Source organism: Schistocerca gregaria, chromosome 3, assembly GCF_023897955.1.
Source record: "Schistocerca gregaria isolate iqSchGreg1 chromosome 3, iqSchGreg1.2, whole genome shotgun sequence".
NCBI lineage: Eukaryota > Metazoa > Arthropoda > Insecta > Orthoptera > Acrididae > Schistocerca > Schistocerca gregaria.
Window position 1 is genome coordinate 135658706 of NC_064922.1, and position 22343 is coordinate 135681048.

The window sequence follows — 22343 nt, forward strand, 5'->3', positions numbered from 1 at the left end:
GTATCAGTGGAGGCTGGCCCCTGGAGGCCACCTATAGGAAGCGTGCGAATGGCATGGTCTATGCCATGCTATCTACCAGCAACTTACACCTATACATACGTGGAGCAGCACTGAATGACTGTCTCTATGTTCTTCTAGTTTGTAGAGCTCACATCAGTTATCCTGTGTAGTTACGAGAAGCTTATCTCTGCTACTGAACAGAGGTTTATGAATGAAGTCATATTTGTGTTACTTGGATCTGTTTCATGAATTACTGGATCGGTTTCGTGTATTACTTGGTTACTACAGTATAAAGCTGTTCTCACGAACCAATTTGAGAGTGCTGGAAATCTACCAAGTCAGACAATTAATATATTATAACAACAGTGAAAACAATTTCAGAAATACTGTAATACAACAGAGAAAACAGTAGATAAGATCAGTTCTTATAAGTAAGAACACAGTCTCTGAAAATGAGGATCTATATAAGTGTCTTCACATTTTTTTGTTCAACAACTGTATGTAGCACTACAGGTGTCAAACTGACATTACACATGGAAAACAATGAACTACGACATAAAATTATAATATTAAAGCCTTGTGCTCGTGTTTATTCAGTTGACAGTTTATGACTCAGAGCCTTACTGCAATGTAATCAGTGTCATGCCAATTTTCATCCAGTGTAATGAAAAGGCTGGAAGAAAGATTAGGGTTTGAGAAACTGTCCTCTGCCCGTGTAAACCAATACATTACCAAGCACTGGTGAATTTCTCACTGCATGCATTACTTCCCCAACAGAGGAAGCTGATGATGTGGGAAGCATTCACCTAGCTGAAAGCTGTTTTGATTAAGAGTAATGTTTTCTGCCTTGTATAGAAAGTAATTCACTTGAAAAAATTACAAAAACAGAATTGCTGGCCAATATTTAATTTCACAAACTGAAATATCAATAATGTCACATATTTATTTTTAAATGCACCTATCCTAGTTTTCAAACTAATAGTTCCTTCCTCAGAGAGGAGAGAGCGTCGAGTTGAGAAAGGTTTGAAAGAAAGGGTGGGACACACAGACAAACCCACCGGTCTCATCCTAAGTGACCAGCCCTTCAGTGTTAACCTCTTTCAACCAATCCTCTCTCTCCTTTTTGAAGGAGGAGGTATTAGTTCCAAAAGCTAGGGTAGTGTCAGGATTTACTCTGGTAGTTTTATTTCAGTTACCAGCTCTGTTACTTCAGCACCCCTGAACTATTGCTGCAATTCAAGAGGATATAACTAGCAATTCTCTATCTATCTCCTGGAGACCCGTGTCTAGGCTGCTCCAAGCTGCACATTTCTAAGGCAGTTGTGGCATGTTCCCTCCTCAGGACAGCACTGCCATTCACAATGATCAAGCAAATGCATTGGCACAGAACAGAAGCACCTCAGAGGTTGGTGACTTCAACTGATATTTCTCAGTCAATTACAGACAAAGTTTTTTTGAAGGTGATTCTATGTTGAAGGAATGAGAAGTATAGGAAATATACACAAATAATTCTGTCAAAAGTATATTATATAACACTGCATGTCCGAACTCAAGTTGTCAATGCATTTTCAGTATCCATGTGGAGTAATCTGTTCATTGTTGTGTCTTTAAGAACAAATCTTTCCTAGGTTTTTATTCTTTTCACTGCTGAGAAAAGCTGCTCCCAACAGTATATAGACACAAAAATAAATAATTTATTATGCAATTGTGTGTAGCTTGAGATGTGTATCTTTATGTAATGAATGATGCCAATGTGACAAATTTAGATTGTTGAAATATCTGTCCTAAAAGAAAGTTCTATTCTGCAAGTCTATCACTTACAACTTGGCTGATCATAATACAATACATGGTTGAAACTGAAAAAGGAACACTAAATAATTTCCTTTCTCAGATCAAAAAGGAATGTCATGCAGTAACTTATTCTGATTTTGAATTTCAGAAATCCTTTAACAGTCGGGTATCTAAAGGCTGCATAACATAAAATTTAAATATTTCATGACAATTTTCTACTGTTTCTGTACACAGAAATGAACAATGATATTGTCCTTCCAGCATTTACGTTGGAGCTTTATTTTCTAAATGAGAGAAAGTTCTGCTGATGCCAAACCATATGTTGTGCACTGTCTATGGCTACAGAATAGTGTTTCCCACTTGGACAATCATGCTTTCCACTCATTCACAAACAGCTTCAAAACACCTGTAGTGATGTGTAATTGAGCAGTACTACATCCAGTAGTTCCTAAATTACTTGCAGCTCCAAATCACACACAAATACTAAAAATCAGTGCACAGTTGGAAACAACTGCAGTCTGAGCCCCCCCTCCCCCGAGCCCCGTGCATTGCATGGGTTCCAAGTTGGGGCAGTGAGCACAAAAGAGCACTCTGCCTCTGTGAGTTACTATGGGAACAGCCAGGTTGGGACTACTGCAAGACATTACTATTTATCAGCCTGCAACTACACTATGAGATCCTAAGTATCCGGACACCTGGCTGAAAATAACTTACAAATTCGTGGCGCCCTCCGTCGGTAATGCTAGAATCCAATATGGTGTTGCCCCACCCTTAGCACTGACGACAGCCTCCACTCTCACAGGCATACGTTCAATCAGGTGCTGAAAGGTTTCTTGGGCAATGGCAGCCCATTCTTCATGGAATGCTGCATTGAGGACAGGTATTGAGTTGGTCAGTGAGGCGTGGCATGAAGTCGGCAGACCAAAACATCCCAAAAATGTCCTATAGGATTCAGGTCAGGATTCTGTGCAGGCCAGTCGATTACAGGGATGTTATTGTCTTGTAATCACTCCGCCAGAGGCCACGCATTATGAAAAGATGCTCGATCATGTTGACGGATGCAATCGCCATCTCCAAATTGCTCTTCAGCAGTGGGAAGCAAGAAGATGCTCAAAACATCAATGTAGGCCTGTGCTGTGATAGTGCCACTCAGAACAACAAGGGATGCAAGCCCTCTCCATGAAAAACAAAACCACACCAAAACACCACTGCCTCCGAATTTTACTGTTGGTACAACACACGCTGGCAGATTACGTTCACTGGGCATTGGCTATACCCAGACCCTGCCATGGGATCGCCACATCACTCCAAACAACATTTTTCCACTGTTCAATCGTGCAATGTTTATGCTTATTACATCAAGTGAGGAGTCGTTTAGCATTTACCGGTGCAATGTGTGGCTTATGAGCAGCTGCTCGACCATGCAATCCATGTTTTCTTACCTCCTGCCTAACTGTCATAGTACTTGCAGTGGATCCCGATGCAGTTTGGAATTCCTGTGTGATGGTCTGGATAGATGTCTGCCTGTTACACATTAGGACCCTCTTCAACTGTCGGAGGTCTCTGTTAGTCCGCAGACCAGGTCGCCCTGTACGCTTTTGTGCTGTACGTGTCCCTTCATATTTCCATTTCAGTATCACTTTAGAAACAGTGGACCTAGGCATGTTTAGGGGTGTGGAAAACTCGCATACAGACGTATGACACAAATGGCACCCAGTCACGTATGTTTTTGTGGGTGTCTGGATACCTTTGATCACACAGTGTACCTTTCTGTTCAATCTTTACCAAGGCCTTTCTTTTCCTGCTGATTCCCAAATTTCCACAAGGTAACCCAGATATAAGGCCTTCTTTCGTAGGTGTGCTATATGAAGCACTGTGGTCAATACTACAAAATCATGAAACTTGCTATTTCAACAAATCTAATCTGTTGGCAATGCAAAGACATACGGGAAAGATACTACTCTCTTCATGCACAGTGAGGTAATATATTTTAGTACAACGCAGTACACTGCCTTGTTAATGACAAAACTAATGTTTCACATTGGGCATATACGCAGTACACATTTTAGGGTAAACATTAATATGCTGAAATACTCTAACTCACTGAATTTAACACTTTGCTCCACGTTTTAATTCAAGTATTCAGTCTAGAGCACAGAATGAGTAAAGACAAAGTGGAGATGACATTTCTGTTTGCTGGTGAAACATTACTCCCTTTAGTGACCTGACAGAAGTAATCTTCCTGTGTAGGTTGTTTCATTCTGAAATAATGATTTTATTTCATGAGTTAGCAATTAGCTAATTTCACCCCCTTATGTATTATCAAATTACTTGGAACACAGGAAGGGGAGGGGGGAGGGGGAGAAGTAAGCATATAGCATCATAATATTCCATACATCTCTGTGAAGGAAGCACCACGTAGTAGTGTCCTTGATAATGGTTTTGCACAACCATGGTACCTTAATGCAGGTTTTGCCCTTGTACTAGTGTACAACACATTAAAATGTGTTAGTGTAATGTTTAAAATGAAAACACACATGGTGTGGTCAGTTTATCAACATCAGAATCCCGTGTTATGTTTTGTATGGTTGGAATGACATAGGTTATTTTTATATGTTTGGAAATAATAATTTTTAGTGCAATGTTGGCTATAGCTCAATATTCTGTGACAATTAGTCTCGAGGTTTTCCCACATTGTTGTTGAATGTTCTGGGCCAGCAGCTGCAATATTCATTGCATAAATAAGAGATATTACATGATGCAGCTACTAAATATGTTTAATGTCTACCATATGCTCTGTAAGATAGAAGAATAAGGAAAGGAGAAACTGTGACACACCCTTTCAACATTTCGTGCATAGCAGGTGTTGTCAGCTACGAAATACACTTTTCTGTTAACTGCATTGTGTAAGGACTGTAAAAGTCTAATGCAAAATATTTTGCAGTAATAAAAGTTGCATATTTTGCAGCACTAAAACTGAAGCAGTTAAATTAGAAAGCACAATGTAAATTTTTTCTTTCTTATGTTCTCTGTTTTATTAAGAATGGATTTGAAGAAGATTTGTACCAAATGTGGAATAGTTAAACTTCATTTTTGCTAATTGTTTTGATGGTGGACACCCTTATATCAAGTATCATTGTCATCATTCCTGTGCATAAAGGCTACCACCACCAGCCCATGGAAGGGTTACAAGGTTTGCTGGATGTTGCAATTGCCTAGATTGTCTCAACTATATGATCAGCAGCAAATGCTGTTGCTGTTGGTAGATTCTATGAAATGCCAGTTCAACTGACTAGAATGTAAGACTCTTTTATTCCATTTGTTACTGATATGGTTTTGTGTATGTGAGATTTTGCTACTGAGGAAAGAATAACGAATAAAACTTTATTTTTCTTGTGGAATTATTCTCTTGGATTTCGTGTGACTACTATCTGGCAAGTGAATCTGAAAAGGCCAACTAATTCTTCTGTTGTTATACATGCCTGAATAAATAAATATAGGGAAATGCACAACAAAATAAAACTACAATAAGGTTGAGAGAGAAAATTCTACTTACCAACATTTGCACATACAGGTATACACAGCTAGTCCAAAGTCACAAACTTTTGGGAGCAGAGGTTCATTCATCTGGCAAAAGAGGAAAGGAACACAGGGATTAATTAGGAAAGTTCCTCAGGAAAGTGTACCAAAGGCAACAGAGCACAACAAGGTGGCAACAGGCACTTTCCTCGTGCAGTCTACAATGTGACAGTGACAATGACAGTGCAGCACGTTTCATCAAAGCACTTCTGACTAAATACAGCCAATACTGCTTTCTTCAGTGCTTCGCATAACGAACTGATAACCAAGATATCCTGTGGGCCGGCCGCGGTGGTCTCGCGGTTCTGGGCGCGCAGTCCAGAACCGTGCGACTGCTACGGTCGCAGGTTCGAATCCTGCCTCGGGCATGGATGTGTGTGATGTCCTTAGGTTAGTTAGGTTTAAGTAGTTCTAAGTTCTAGGGGACTAATGACCACAGCAGTTGAGTCCCATAGTGCTCAGAGCCATTTGAACCATATCCTGTGGGATACTACACTGGCAATGAATACTCAATCAAATACGCGTTGTAAACTATTTAATTATGGAGGAAGTGTTACTTACATTTCTGGAACAGCAGAATCAACAACACCAGCAGCAAATAACATGGTTTCAAAACTAACATTAAGAGGAAATAACAGTGTAGCAGAAATTTTAACTAAACAAACAGAAACTACTCCAGGAAAAGTGTCAACTGCAGCAACTGTTAGCAGAGTCCATTATACTCCTGGAAGTAGCAACTGGTGGCAGCATAAGATCCATCTCCCCCTGTTTGCAAGTTTCGACAAGCTGAGGAGGAGTTGGAAAGTTCTTTTGTGTATTGTCAAGAAAGAGGCATTGAAGACCCCATTCGCAGATGGCATTGTTGTTGTCTCCTAGTAGTGTTTTGTACAAATTAATTCAAAATTAAAGCCGCCAAAACCTTGTCATTCACTGATATTTGCAGACTATCCGGTTTACACACCAAACGTATGTTGCACCCACTCAATTCCAGCTCAGTTAATGGCACAAAAAGTGGTCTAATCCCATATGGTCTGGGTAGCTGATTTACAAGGCCTCACCTGACAATGAATTTTTAAATGCTGGGCTCATGATTGGTCTATTTGGAATCACTCATACCAGGTAACATTAGATGACAGTATTTAGAAAAGTAGTATTCAGAAGAATAGCTTCCCTAGCATGGTAGTCGCCAATGACAAAATGACAGTAGGAATGTAGATCACTAATGCTCACACACTATTGGTGTGGCAAAAAACTTAAGGTGGTGTCCCTCGACTAAGCTGGTAATAGGCATTCATCGAAGTACACAGTATGCAATGAATTACAGGAATTTTGGCCAGGCTTATCACCTTTAAAGCCATAAGTGATACCAACACTGTGATGGAATGTATTTCACCTGCAACAAAGCCAAACACATGGTAACTGTTTACCTTGTTTTATAGGCACTGATTTCAATTGGCGCACAGCATAATGCCAGTATTTGAGTCAACAGGCAAAACTATGACAAGGTTGATACTCACCCTCCATGCTAATGGACAGGGCTTAGAGTTGTAAGTTGACACGCCATTCCATCATTAATTAATGCTGTCATATATATCATTGGTCCTCCACTGCTCCAGAGAACATAGCAGTGAGTGATGTCCTATGGCAATTCAGCTGTGCTGTAGAGCACTATCATTTCTTGTTGTAACTTTGCCAGTACCAACAAAGGTTTACAGCATAGGCCACCTCTTTAATGCTTGTTTTCCAGATATGGACTGCATTAATGCAATGTGATATAACGTCCCATTTGACAGTTTAGAGACTTTTTTGTGTAACCTATAAGCACATTCTTGGTGATAAATATTTTGTGACCTGCAAACCTCTGAAGCTGTCAGTGCGACCACATTTTTGCGGCGTGGAACCAGTATCATGTGTACAGCAATTAAGGCGAAGTTAGGCAAGCTACAAAACATGCAGTTCATACTGCTGATCTCTTCCAGCTGGTGGGTCGTGGTGGGTCAGTTTGGTGGACACATATTTACAGTTGACACTTGACCAGGAACAAAATAAGTATTATTTCTACATTCAATTGTTTGCAATTTGTGGTCACATGCATTTTGACCATATTTAAAAGGCATCTGGGGTTATTAAATCAAGATATCCCCCAATATGTCAACTACCTTGGTTATATTGAAACAGGCACCATGCGGAACCACAGTTTGTGTAATTTAAAAATGTTACTGAAGCAGTTAGTGACTTTTAGTGCAAGCTGGATAAATACCATTTCTCTGGGCTGACTGTGGACCTCAAACACTTAAGGCAGACAATAAGTAAGGAGAGGCTTATATGCACTTTTCAGCATATTTGGTGCTAACTGAAGGTATTAGGAATTTGGTACCCTTTCCAGATAGCAATGTGGAAATGAAATAATTCAAACTCCTGCTGGGCAGTAATTCTGATAAAGTCAGCAAAAACTGTGTAATGGCTAAGGTGCTCAGATGGTACCTGTCATGCTAGATCACAACAGTGCCATAGGTGATTTAGTAGTATTGTATCTCAATAAGGAACACAAAACATTAGCTCTGGAGAGGAGCATAAGAAATGAGGCTCAAGTTTAGAGGAATAGTTGATAATGTACTTGGTAGATATGTATTTAGTAGAACAGTTATTGATAGTGAGGAGACTATGGCATACAGTCACTGTAAAGAAACTTCTACTGGATAACAGGTGTAAAACAAAGCACAGGGTTTATATACATACAGGCATCACAAATGAAATGCACTTGGCTGTCAAGAAGGAAATGCATGGGTCCTTGAAAGACTATTGTAATGGAATTTTATCACAGGATCTCTCACAAAACTAAAATTCTGGTCATATAAGGTTGTTAGTAGTAAAAAAGATAGTGTCCTAGCACTTATGGACGAAGCAGAGACCGAAATTGAGGGTAGTAAATACAAAGAGGAAACACCTTATTCAGTTTTCAAATGCTTCTTTACAAATGAAAATCCAGTGGTATTGCCCTAATTTAATTCTCACACCTCTGCAAAGATGAGTGATATGTATATTAATGTCAGTGGTGTTTAGGAACAGCTGAAATTGGTGTAGAATCTGAGCTTTATTCAGTTTTAACAAAGTTACAGCTGGGTTAGGCCCTCTTTAAATCCCAATCTACCACAGATCCCACAAACAAAAAAATATACCCCGTAGTTGGAAAAATGCACAGGTCAACCAGTCTTCAAGAAGGGACACAAAAGTCACCCACAAAACTACCCTCAAATATCCTTGACATGCAATTGTTGTACAATCTAACATATTCTGATCTCAAACATAATGAGGTATCGTGAACTGAATGACCTTTTCCACGCAAAGCAGTGCCCATTCCAAAAACATTGACTGTGTGAAATCCAAGTTGCACTTTCCTCAAATGACATTCTCAGAGCCACAGATCAAGACAGTCTGGCAGACGCAGTATTTCTACATTTCTGAAAACATGTGACTCAGTACCACACTTATGCTTAATATTAACAGTTTGAGTGTATGGGGTATTGAGTGAAATTTGAGGCTGCAATGATAATTTCTTGGTAGGGAGGATGGAGCATGTTATCTTGGATGAAGAATCACTGACGGATGTAGAAGTAACTTTGGGTGTGCTCCAGAGAAGTGTGGTGGGACCCCTGATCTCCATGCTGTGTATTAATGACCTTGCAGACAATGTTAATAGTAACATCAGACTTCTAACAGATGATGCAGTTATCTATAATGATTTACTGTCTCAAAAAGTTGAACAAATATTCAGCCAATCTCGACAAGGTTTCAAAGTGTTGCAAAGATTGTAATTTGCTTCAACTGTTCAACAATACAAATTTGTATGCTTCACAAAATGAAAAAAATTGTAGTATCCTATGACTACAGTAGCAATGAGTCACCGCAGAATCAATCAACTCATACAAATATCTGGGTGTAACACTTTGAAGGAATATGAAATGGAACAATCACATAAGGTCAGTCCTAAGTAAAGCAGGTGGCAAACTTCCGTACATTGGTAGAATACTACGGAAACGTGAAGGAGAAGGAGACTGCTTAGAAACCACTCGCCCAACTCCTTTTACAATACTGCTGATGTGTGTGGGATCCACATCAAATAGGAATAACTGGGGGTATTGAATGCATACAGAGGGGGAGAGCATCATGGATGGTCACAGATATGCTGAAGAAACTGAACTGGCAGACACTTGATAGACACAAACTAACCCAGCAGAGAATACTTACAAACTTTCAACAACCAGCTTTATATGATGAATCTATAATTTGGCTTCAGGCTGTTGTGTGTTGGTCTGTGAAGAGCTTAGCACAGTTGCTGGCTTTAGATAACCTTGCCCTAACGGGACTTCAGATTGACAGCTGTACAGCGTTCCCTTCTCTCACATCCATGATAAGCTCACCACAAGATATTAAACCTAGTTTGATGTAGCAAGCATGCTTCTGCACTTTAAATAATTCAATGCTATATCTTTTTCTGCTGCACCTACTTAGCACTTAAGACCGTTCCAGGCAACTAAACTTGAAAAATATCTGTTTCTGGATGCAACTTACTCTCTACCAATGCCTTCTGCATTTGAAAGTATAACACTCTTTCTGTCCCTCCTTCACATCCTGATCTCATATCTTTATCTGTCAATTTGCATGCAGGATTCACATGGAATTTTGATACTTGTTTCCATTTATATTCACTGAATCAACTGCAGGTCTCATCATCAGGCTCCACCTGATATAAATTAGTTATAAACCTTCCTCTGTTTTCTTAACAGTGGTATTCTTTAGCATATCCCACTATGGTCCCTTACACACTTTGATTAAATTCATCTTTCTCCTGGAAACTGAGTGTGGCTATTACATTAAAGGTCATGAATTTGTCTCTACACACTGACAAGCACTTCACTGGTAAGCCCTACTGAATTTAAAGGGTGAGCCACTGGTAAGCAACGCACATCATACATTAGCTGGCATGCAACTGCTGCTAAGCTTCACATGTTGACATGATGTATACAAGGCTGCCAGTAGGGATTAAACATACAGGTAAAACACATTAACTTGTCACAAGGTATTGTCTTCAACAAAACAACTATCACCATTCTGCCTGTGTCACTGAGTAATTTGGGTGCTTTTACTAAACATTGGTAACTCAGAACTTCACGTACAGGAACTTCCACAAATCTAACATCAACTTAACTTCTGCAAACTGCCCTTCCCTCCTTGTCATTACCACAATTTTTCTCTATTTCTCGGTTATAGCCTGCGGTCCTGAATCTTAAACTTTTCTTTCCTGACTACTGCTTCTCCACCACATGTATAAGAATTTCAGATGAATTATCCTTATTTGCAAATACATGTTTTGATGAGGTCGTACTACTATATATGTAGAATTTGATTAATGCGTATAAACATGTGAAACTAACTTGTAGCCATGGGAGTCGTACTGCTCCAACAGCCATTCCAGTTCAACCATAAAATTCACTTGCAATGATGCTTTCAATTCACCAAGCGATGGATGTAGTAAATCAGCAAATGTAATCGATGTCATCTCTGAATGAGTTGGCCTAGAATCGAGAACTGTTGTAAGGAAAAAATTGTACGGCGCACCAGCTGCTAGCTTCTCCAGTACATTGTCACTGACAGGTACCACTGACGAGATGTTGTTCCACTGTTCCCTGATCTTCCTTTTCATCTCCAAGCGGGATTCCTTACTCAGTCTCTCAGCACCTTTATCATGTGTTGCTTGGTTATTTGAATAATTACTTGAAGAGGATGCTTCCGAAACACGTTCTTTCAATTTTTCTGTGGATGTCTTCTGTTGGACATTCCTCTTAGATTCTCTGGAATCTGAACTGGAACTTCTAGATCCAACGGATGTGCTTGGGCTATTTACTGTTGTATGAGGTTGTTTCTTAGGAGCTTGAGATTGCTTGTAGACATCCCTCATAAATGTGCTGGAACTAGCAGCTTCCTGCACTGCAGGTTTATTTTTAGGCTCATTCCCTTTTCCTGAAAAGTAGAAAAACTGATCTAAGTAACATCAATATGAAGATAAAAAATTCAAATATGAAACAAAAGCAAATAATCATCAGATTCAATAAGCAAAAATTTTACAGAATGTATGGAATATGTTTCTCTTCTATTTATTTCATTGTCCACATATGATGCATGGAGAATTTTCTCAAGGGAGAATCAGCCTAGTAGACAAAAAAATTAAGTGACAACACATACTGCATATTAATGAAAACGAGGGAGGTTAAAACTATTACTCTTCATTAGGAAGATTAAATTTTGGTATTTATGGACCAAAACCAATGGAAGACGGAAAAATTAGTGACTTTTTAGAATTACGGATAGGAAAAAGTACAGAAATATGAGCAGACCTTTCAGAGCTTTTTAACCAACTTCCCCCACATGTACTACTTTATTTTTATATTATACATAGTCGATGGATCCTTAGTATGACTATCTCACTTTGATGTGGAATGAATAGAATACAAGATAGCTCTCCAGATGTAATACTGATCACTTAAGGGTGTACACTTATCACTTTGGAGCAGTGCAGATGATATCAAACTGATACCAAAAATACTCTGGCCTTCTACCACTATCATAAAACATGGCAATGAAGTGATGTTTATATTACATTCATTTTATGGAACCATTGCAGTAAGATGGGTTGACATGCAGGCATCAACAAAAGCAAAACGAGGATAATGGAATGTAGTCAAATTAAATCGGGTGATGCTGAGGGAATTAGATTAGGAAATGAGACACTTAAAGTAGTAAAGGAGTTTTGCTATTTAGGGAGTAAAATAACTGATGATGGTCGAAGTAGAGAGTATATAAAAAGTAGACTGGCAATGGCAAGGAAAGCATTTCTGAAGAAGAGAAATTTGATAACATCGAGTATAGATTTAAATGTCAGGAAGTCGTTTTTGAAAGTATTTGTATGGAGTGTAGCCATGTATGGAAGTGAAACATGGACGATAACTAGTTTGGACAAGAAGACAATAGAAGCTTTCGAAATGTGGTGCTACAGAAGAATGTTGAAGATTAGATGGGTAGATCACATAACTAATGAGGAGGTATTGAATAGAATTGGGGAGAAGAGGAGTTTGTGGCACAACTTGACAAAAAGAAGGGACCGGTTGGTAGGACATGTTTTGAGGCATCAAGGGATCACAAATTTAGCATTGGAGGGCAGTGTGGAGGGTAAAAATCATAGAGGGAGACCAAGAGATGAACACACTAAGCAGATTCAGAAGGATGTAGGTTGCAGTAAGTACTAGGAGATGAAGAAGCTTGCACAGGATAGAGTAGGATGGAGAGCTGCATCAAACCAGTCTGAGGACTGAAGACCGCAACAACAACAACAACAACAACAACAGTTATGATCACTACTCTTACAAGTCAAAAGGCTGTATGCTAAGTGGTGGCAAAAAATTTAGTATGAAAGTGATTTCTGCAGATGATCTGCTAAAGAGGCCCAGTAGATCATTTGAGGAGAAAGTGAGATTTGAAGAGTTAGGCAGATGCGCTTCAAATGTAAACCTAACAACAGAGGGGTTTGGATGAGGCTCATCGATATGGCACACACAAAACTGAAATTTCGAAATACCTGTAAAACATTTTGACTGCCTTCTTAATTGTCCAGAACATAATCTTTTTTTTTTGGACATCAGTCTACTGACTGGTTTGATGAGGCCCGCCACCAATTCCTTTCCTGTGCTAACCTCATCATCTCAGAGTAGCACTTGCAACCTACGTCCTCAATTATTTGCTTGACATATTCCAATCTCTGTCTTCCTCTACAGTTTTTGCCCTCTACAGCTCCCTCTAGTACCATGGAAGTCATTCCCTCATGTCTTAGCAGATGTCCTATCATCCTGTCCCTTCTCCTTATCAGTGTTTTCCACATATTCCTTTCCTCTCCGATTCTGCGTAGAATCTCCTCATTCCTTACCTTATCAGTCCACCTAATTTTCAACATTTGTCTATAGCACCACATCTCAAATGCTTCGATTCTCTTCTGTTCCGGTTTTCCCACAGTCCATGTCTCACTACCATACAATGCTGTACTCCAGACGTACATCCTCAGAAATTTCTTCCTCAAATTAAGGCCGGTATTTGTTAGTAGACTTCTCTTGGCCAGAAATACCTTTATTGCCATAGCGAGTCTGTTTTTGATGCCCTCCTTGCTCCGTCAGTCTTTGGTTATTTTACTGCCTAGGTAGCAGAATTCCTTAACTTCATTGACTTTGTGAACATCAATCCTGATGTTAAGTTTCTCGCTGTTCTCATTTCTACTACTTCTCATTACCTTCGTCTTTCTCTGATTTACTCTCAAACCATACTGTGTACTCATTAGACTGTTCATTCCGTTCAACAGATCATTTAATTCTTCTTCACTTTCACTCAGGATTGCAATGTCATCAGCGAATCGTATCATTGATGTCCTTTCACCTTGTATTTTAATTCAACTCCTGAACCTTTCTTTTATTTCCATCATTGCTTCCTCGATGTACAGATTGAAGAGTAGGGGCGAAAGGCTACAGCCTTGTCTTACACCCTTCTTAATACGAGCACTTCGTTCTTGATCGTCCACTCTTATTATTCCCTCTTGGTTGTTGTACATATTGTATATGACCCGTCTCTCCCTATTGCTTCCATTATTAGCCGTAACATCAGAATTGCCTCTCTTATCCCTTTACTTTTCCTAAAGCCAAACTGATTGTCACCTAGCGCATTCTCAATTTTCTTTTCCATTCTTCTGTATATTATTCTTGTAAGCAGCTTCGATGCATGAGCTATTAAGCTGATTGTGCGATAATTCTCGCACTTGTCAGCACTTGCCATCTTCGGAATTGTGTGGATGATGCTTTTCCGAAAGTCAGATGGTATGTCGCCAGACTCATATATTCTACACACCAACATGAATAGTCGTTTTGTTGCCACTTGCCCTAATGATTTTATAAATTCTGATGGAATGTTATCTATCCCTTCAGCCTTATTTGACCGCAAATCCTCCAAAGCTCTTCTAAATTCCGATTCTAATACTGGATCCCCTATCTCTTCTAAATCGACTCCTGTTTCTTCTTCTATCACATCAGACAAATCTTCACCCTCATAGAGGCTTTCAATGTATTCTTTCCACCTATCTGCTCTCTCCTCTGCATTTAACAGTGGAATTCCCGTTGCACTCTTAATGTTACCACCGTTGCTTTTAATGCCACCAAAGGTTGTTTTGACTTTCCTGTATGCTGAGTCTGTCCTTCCGACAATCATATCTTTTTCGATGTCTTCACATTTTTCCTGCAGCCATTTTGTCTTAGCTTCCCTGCACTTCCTATTTATTTCATTCCTCAGTGACTTGTATTTCTGTATTCCTGATTTTCCCGGAACATGTTTGTACTTCCTCCTTTCATCAATCAACTGAAGTATTTCTTCTGTTACCCATGGTTTGTTTGCAGCTACCTTCTTTGTACCTATATTTTCCTTCCCAACTTCTGTGATGGCCCTTTTTAGAGATGTCCATTCCTCTTCAACTGTGCTGCAAACTGCGCTATTCCTTATTGCTGTATCTATAGCGTTAGGGAACTTCAAACATATCTCGTCATTCCTTAGAACTTCCGTATCCCACTTCTTTGCGTATTGATTCTTCCTGACCAATGTCTTGTACTTCAGTCTACTCTTCATCACTACTATATTGTGATCTGAGTCTATATCTGCTCCTGGGTACGCCTTACAATCCAGTATCTGATTTCGGAATCTCTGTCTGACCATGATGTAATCTAACTGAAATCTTCCCGTATATCCCAGCCTTTTCCAAGTATACCACCTCCTCTTGTGATTCTTGAACAGGGTATTCGCTATTACTAGCTGAAACTTGTTACAGAACTCAATTAGTCTTTCTCCTCTTTCACTCCTTGTCCCAAGCCCATATTCTCCTGTAACCTTTTCTTCTACTCCTTCCCCTACAACTGCATTCCAGTCGCCCATGACTATTAGATTTTCGTCCCCCTTTACATCCTGCATTACCCTTTCAATATCCTCATACACTTTCTCTATCTGTTCATCTTCAGCTTGCGATGTCGGCATGTATACCTGAACTATCATTGTCGGTCTTACTCTGCTGTCAATTCTGATTAGAACAACCCGATCACTGAACTGTTCACAGTAACCCACCCTCTGCCCTACCTTCCTATTCATAACGAATCCTACACCTGTTATACCATTTTCTGCTGCTGTTGATATTACCCGATACTCATCTGACCAGAAATCCTTGTCTTCCTTCCACTTCACTTCACTGACCTCTACTATATCTAGATTGAGCCTTTGCATTCCCCCTTTCAGATTTTCTAGTTTCCCTACCACGTTCAAGCTTCTGACATTCCACGTCCTGACTCGTAGAACATTATCCTTTTGTTGATTATTCAATCTTTTTCTCATGGTAACCTCCCCCTTGGCAGTCCCCTCCCGAAGATCTGAATGGGGGACTATTCCAGAATCTTTTGCCAATGGAGAGATCATCATGACAATTCTTCAACTACAGGCCACATGTCCTGTGGATACACGTTACGTGTCTTTAATGCAGTGGTTTCCATTGCCTTCTGCATCCTCATGTCGTTGATCATTGCTGATTCTTCCGCTTTTAGGGGCAATTTCCCACCCCTAGGACAAGAGAGTGCCCTGAACCTCTATCCGCACCTCCGCCCTCTTTGACAAGGCCGTTGGCAGAATGAGGCTGACTTCTTACGCCTACAATTCTCAAGGCTGTCAATTCAACTAAGTACCTGGGTGTTAAAATTACGAACAACTTCAGCTGGAAGGACCACATAGATAATATTGTCGGGAAGGCGAGCCAAAGGTTGCGTTTCATTGGCAGGACACTTAGAAGATGCAACAAGTCCACTAAAGAGACAGCTTACACTACACTCGTTCGTCCTCTGTTAGAATATTGCTGCGCGGTGTGGGATCCTTACCAGGTGGGATTGACGGAGGACATCGAAAGGGTGCAAAAAAGGGCAGCTCGTTTTGTATTATCGTGTTATAGGGGAGAGAGTGTGGCAGATATGATACACGAGTTGGGATGGAAGTCATTACAGCATAGACGTTTTTCGTCGCGGCGAGACCTTTTTACAAAATTTCAGTCACCAACTTTCTCTTCCGAATGCGAAAATATTTTGTTGAGCCCAACCTACATAGGTAGGAATGATCATCAAAATAAAATAAGAGAAATCAGAGCTCGAACAGAAAGGTTTAGGTGTTTGTTTTTCCCGCTCGCTGTTCGGGAGTGGAATAGTAGAGAGATAGTATGATTGTGGTTCGATGAACCCTCTGCCAAGCACTTAAATGTGAATTGCAGAGTAGTCATGTAGATGTAGATGTAGAAGTCTTCGGCCGCCAATGCTGATTATTTATCGAAATTTAGGCAGTGGCGGGGATCGAACCCGGGACCGAAGACGTTTTGATTATGAATCAAAGACGCTACCCCTAGACCACGGTACTGACATAATCTGTAAGTTCTAATACTCAAACAATGGAAGCTCCAGGTTGGAACAACAACAATATAATGAAAAGATAGATTGCTACTTACCGTAAAGGCGACACGTTAAGTTGCAGACACAAACAATTAAGAGACACTTACACATTAGCTTTCGGCCATTGGCTTTCGGCCATTAGCTTTCAGCCACAGCCTTCACCAGAAAATAAAATAAAATAAAAATAGAGAAACATACATCATTAAACACACCAGCAAGCACATCTCATACACAAACGACTGCCAACTCTGACAGAATTCTGATCCAAGCTGCCACAAATGGTGGTCATGTGTGCATGAGGTGTGCTTGCTTGTGTGAGTGAATGGTGTTTGTTTCTTTTTATGACAAAGGCCGGGTATGAAAGCTAATGTGTAAGTGTCTCTTAACTGTGCCTGTTTGCAACTTAACGTGTCATCTTTACAGTAAGTAGCAATCTATCTTTTCCTTACACTGAAGTTCTAACTCAAACAATCATGAAAACCTGAAACATTTACCCCCAGAAATGGAAGATGTTATTAAAGCTTTATAAAGACAGTGGAGAAGATTCAATTTAAACAGAACTTTTGAAATGGTCTCCACTAAAAATTAAAAAAAAAAGAGCTAAAATTAATCTTTGAAAAAACCTGGAAAACATGAAATTTTCCATGAGAGTGGAAGGCAGCCCTGATACACCCATTACATAAGTAAAGCAATAAACAAGATATTAACAACAACAAAGGAATTTCTTTGCAACCAGTTGCATATCAACATAGTTTCCAACAGTACAAACACAAGAGAGTATTTACGTGAATATCAAAGTGGTTTTAGGAATGGCAGATCATGTTCTGAATAAATATTTACTGTGAAGTCGTCATCTGCCACATATTACTGAATTCAAAAGGTCAGTATTTTTCTTTGAAACTGTGTGTAGCATATTGTGCAAGTGTAGAGTATGAGACATTTTAAACTGTTATTCTCATGACACTATCGTGGGTGAGTTGTCTAAGGCACAGACTTGTAATCTGTAGACCCTTTTTCAATTTCTGTCAATACCAACATTTTTTTCCATTTTATTTTATTCCTCATAACGATAAACTAATAATTATGAAATTTAAATATACTTAACATATAGTGGAGATACCGAGTCACAGATAGGCACAACAAAAAGATTTTTAAACTTAAAGCTTTCGGCCAATGGCCTTTGTCAACAATACACACACATACGCCAGCACACACACGACTGCAGTCTCACGCAACTGAAACCAGTGTGGTTACAGTTGCCCGAGACTGCATTCGTGTGTGTGAGAGTTGCGTTTGCATCAGTGTGTGTGCGTATGTGTCTATTGTTGACAAAGGCCATTGGCCGAAAGCTTTAGGTGTGAAAAACTTTTTGTTGTGTCTATCTGCAACTCAGCGTCTCCGCTATAGGGTGAGTAGCAGCAACTTTCCTTCTCATAATATTGTACATTCCGTCATGGAGTTTTCGTTGTTTTATTAAATATACTTAAGCAATTGAGTCTACACACATACAATTAATACATTCAATTTAGATATTATCACTTCTATTTTAAGTCAAAAGGCCAAAGTACCACACCATTGCAGCACAGTGGTATAATTTTGCACAAGCTGCCACTGTTCGGTAGGTCATTGAACTGTGCACAAAAATGAAGTTAGTAACTCAGCTGCATACCTGAAAGCACACTGTATGGCAAATGAAACATAAGGGGCAAATGCACTAAAGTTTTCACCTAAGCAAGTGGCAATTTTTACAGCAGAACTTTATGTTCGATGCTTAAGATGGAACATGAAATCTCTGAATTGCAAATTAACATGTTGCAGTGATAACTGAGGACTGTTTGGGAGAAAACTTATTTTTCAATTTTGCTACATACATTTAAAATTAAGGTACCACATACAGAAGCCTAATTCACAGAATGGCAGAATTTGTAAGTCACTGTGAAAATGAAGTGGGCATGGAAAAGATACTACGCAACTAGAACTGAAAACACTCCATGAGATTAGTGATAACGACACTGAATTACATATGTTATGGACTCATATTGTTGATTATCAGCAACTGCATAATGGGTTAGAGATGATGATGATGATGATGATTGTAAACCTTTGATATTATCATTTATTACAATATTAAGTTTTGAATAACATCAGGGAGAGGCTACAAACCCTGTCTCACTCCCTTCCCAACCACTGCTTCTCTTTCATGTCCCTCGGATATTATAACTGCCATCTGGTTTCCGTACCAATTGTAAATAGCCTTTCACTCCCACCTTCAAATTCTGAAGGCGGCAGCGATAAAATACAGGGAGTGAAAGGCTATTTACAATTTGTACAGAAACCAGATGGCAGTTATAAGACTCCAGGGACATGAAAGGGAAGCAGTGGTTGGGAAGGGACTGAGACAGGGTTGTAATCTATCCCCGATGTTATTCAATCTGTATATTGAGCATGCAGGAACAAAACAAAAGAAAAATTCGGAGTAGGTATTAAAATCCATGGAGAAGAAATAAAAACTTTAAGGTTTGCTGATGGGATTGTAATTCTGTCAGAGACAGCAAAGGACTTGGAAGAGCAGTTGAACGGAATGGTCAGTGTCTTGAAAGGAGAATATAAGATGAACATCAACAAAAGCAAAACGAGGATAATGGAATGTAGTCGAATGAAGTCGGGTGATGCTGAGTGAATTAGATTAGGAAATGAGACACTTAAAGTAGTAAAGGAGTTTCGCTATTTGGGGAGCAAAATAACTGATGATGGTCGAAGTAGAGAGGATATAAAATGTAGACTGGCAATGGCAAGGAAAGAGTTTCTGAAGAAGAGAAATTTGTTAACATCGAGTATATATATAAGTGTCAGGAAGTCATTTCTCAAAGTATTTGTAAAGAGTGTAGCCGACTATGGAAGTGTAACAAGGACAATAAATAGTTTGGACAAGAAGACAATAGAAGCTTTCGAAATGTGGTGCTACAGAAGAATGCTGAAGATTGGATGGGTAGATCACATAACTAATGAGGAGGTATTGAATAGAATTGTGGAGAAGAGTAGTTTGTGGCACAACTGGACTAGAAGAAGGGATCGGTTGGTAGGACATGCTCTGAGGCATCAAGGGATCACCAATTTAGTATTGGAGGGCAGCGTGGAGGGTAAAAATCGTAGAGGGAGACCAAGAGGTGAATACACTAAGCAGATTCAGAAGGATGTAGGCTGCAGTACGTACTGGGAGATGAAGCAGCTTGCACAGAACAGAGTAGCATGGAGAGCTGCATCAAACCAGTCTCTGGACTGAAGACCACAATAGCAACAGCAACAACAAGTTTTGAATTCTGATTAACATAGAAGTTTTCCAGTACTGATTATTTTCTTACACAAACAAGATTACAGAAAGGAAAACAAATTATGATACTTTTGTGGAGGTTTACTTAAGGAAGAGTAAACCATTATTTATGGAGTCATTAGATAATCAAGCAGAATCTGTAAAATTACAGGACCAGAGTCTTCATGTCTGATCCCCAAACTTATACTAATTGGATTAGTGTGAGAATATCAGATCTGCCACTCAGCTTCCAATGCAGACAACAACAATGTTGAACGTGACCAACAACAACTCAGTGCAGAGGTGGCATAGGCATCAGTTCTGAGGGAGCAAGTTGTTTATCCCTCTACACGCTTTGTTTGGCTTGCAGTTCATCTAAGTTTCTGAGCACATAAAAGATATAATCTAGTCATCAATAGCACAAATTTGCACTTGGGGTTGATTTACAGCCAACCTATTTACTTGGTGACTTATGGAATGAGGGAGCAGATTGGCTTAGTACTTTCAGAGTTTCTGGGGGCACCTGAGCTGAGCCTTAATGCCTGCCAATGACATGTGTTACGCTCCACCACTCCACCTAGGAGCCAGTGCTAGTTTAACAGAATAAGTAAGAATACACAAAAATGCTGGTGCAATTAGAAGCTCCTTCTACTAAGAATTTTATGACATATGGACAGAGAGGAAAAACTATAGACTTACCTTTTATTCCATTTTTGGCATTAAGGTCCTGTAGTATCATCAACTGTGCCAAAACAATGGATGGTGTAGTCTTTGGCTTATAATCTGGAGGCAGTTTAGGTTCTGCATCTTCTTGTTGCTCTAGTAGCTTATCCACTGTTGAGATTACCATGAGATAGTAAGGTATCAGCAGCAAAGCAATCAATATACATTTACAGCCAGAAGATTTTGACCAGCCATCTAACAGCATATTAGTACTTCTTCAGAATGCAAGCCTCTTGCAGTTTATCAGGCCACGCATTCTGTAAGTCTTTAGAATACAAACATAGATAATAAGAGATGTCAATGCATAGGTCACACAATTAATGCAGATTAAAAGGTGTTGTTCTCCTACTGCAGTGACAAATAAAATTAATACCTCATGAATCTAGGGGCAGGATTTCAAATGGAATTCATCATCATGCTCCTCAAGCTGTACCAGTTTTGTAGGCTTGTACCCCGAACAATTGCTGTTAGAAGACACTATGTTCGAAGAGGAAGCTATCAGCCATAAAATGATGGGGGTGGTTGGCAACAATTCTCCTTATGCCCTCTACAAAGACCAAAGCTTTGCACGAACATAATTCTGCCTTCATTGTTCTCTTTGTATCCACTGATACTTGTGCCAGACAGACATTGAGGAAGACGGTGTACATTTGCACGAGCATCAGTATAAAATAATATGAAGTACTATTCAGTTTACCAGATAGCTAGTTTGCATCATGTCAAGGTCCAGTTACAATTTCCTCTTGTACACTGGAACTGTAAATGATAATTCCATATTCACAAGAGTATGGTTTGCTGCAGAATCTGATTTTACTCTATTGTCCATTACTCGACAGATTACGATTTTTTGTTTTGTTTTAGAGCACGAGCAAACCACCAATATCAACATTCTTGAATGAGTAACCTCATCATCTTTTAGTGATCTCCGCACTATTCAGCCAATTTCAACCATATTAATGATGGGAACACACGAGTATCTGAAGACTCTTACTTTTTCAGTGATATCTCCTCCTAGATGGCATTTGCCATAGCCATTTGAATGAATAGCTCTTTCCACACACTGCACATGGAGCTGGCTAAACAATTTACACATATTCCCATCAGTTGTTGTAACACTTTGTAGAAAGTTTAGTGCTCTCCACATGACTTGGGCAACCTCATAGTAATGGTGGAGGGCTGGTCATAACTTTCTGACTTATCACATATTAGAACTATTTCAATATAATATCGTCACAAAAGACAAAACATTTTGGTAGGAAGTCTATACATTCAAGACTGAGTTTATATATAAGCAGCAAACACAATAGGTAATATGCCATATCACAAATCATGAAATATATGTTATAGATAGACTGTCCTGAAAAATAAATATCAATGTTCGAACA

General features: G+C 39.4%; 1 protein-coding gene across 1 annotated transcript in view; it reads right to left on the reverse strand.

Moving 5' to 3' along the window:
• Positions 1 to 22343, reverse strand: part of LOC126356068 (probable tyrosyl-DNA phosphodiesterase) — a 141230-nt gene that overhangs the window by 101438 nt on the left and 17449 nt on the right. The window contains exons 3-4 of the mRNA XM_050006767.1: positions 20935 to 21069; positions 10806 to 11391 (exon numbers count right to left, since the gene is read on the reverse strand). Of these exons, the coding sequence (XP_049862724.1) occupies positions 10806 to 11391; positions 20935 to 21069 (721 nt within the window). The remainder of the gene's footprint in view (positions 1 to 10805; positions 11392 to 20934; positions 21070 to 22343) is intronic.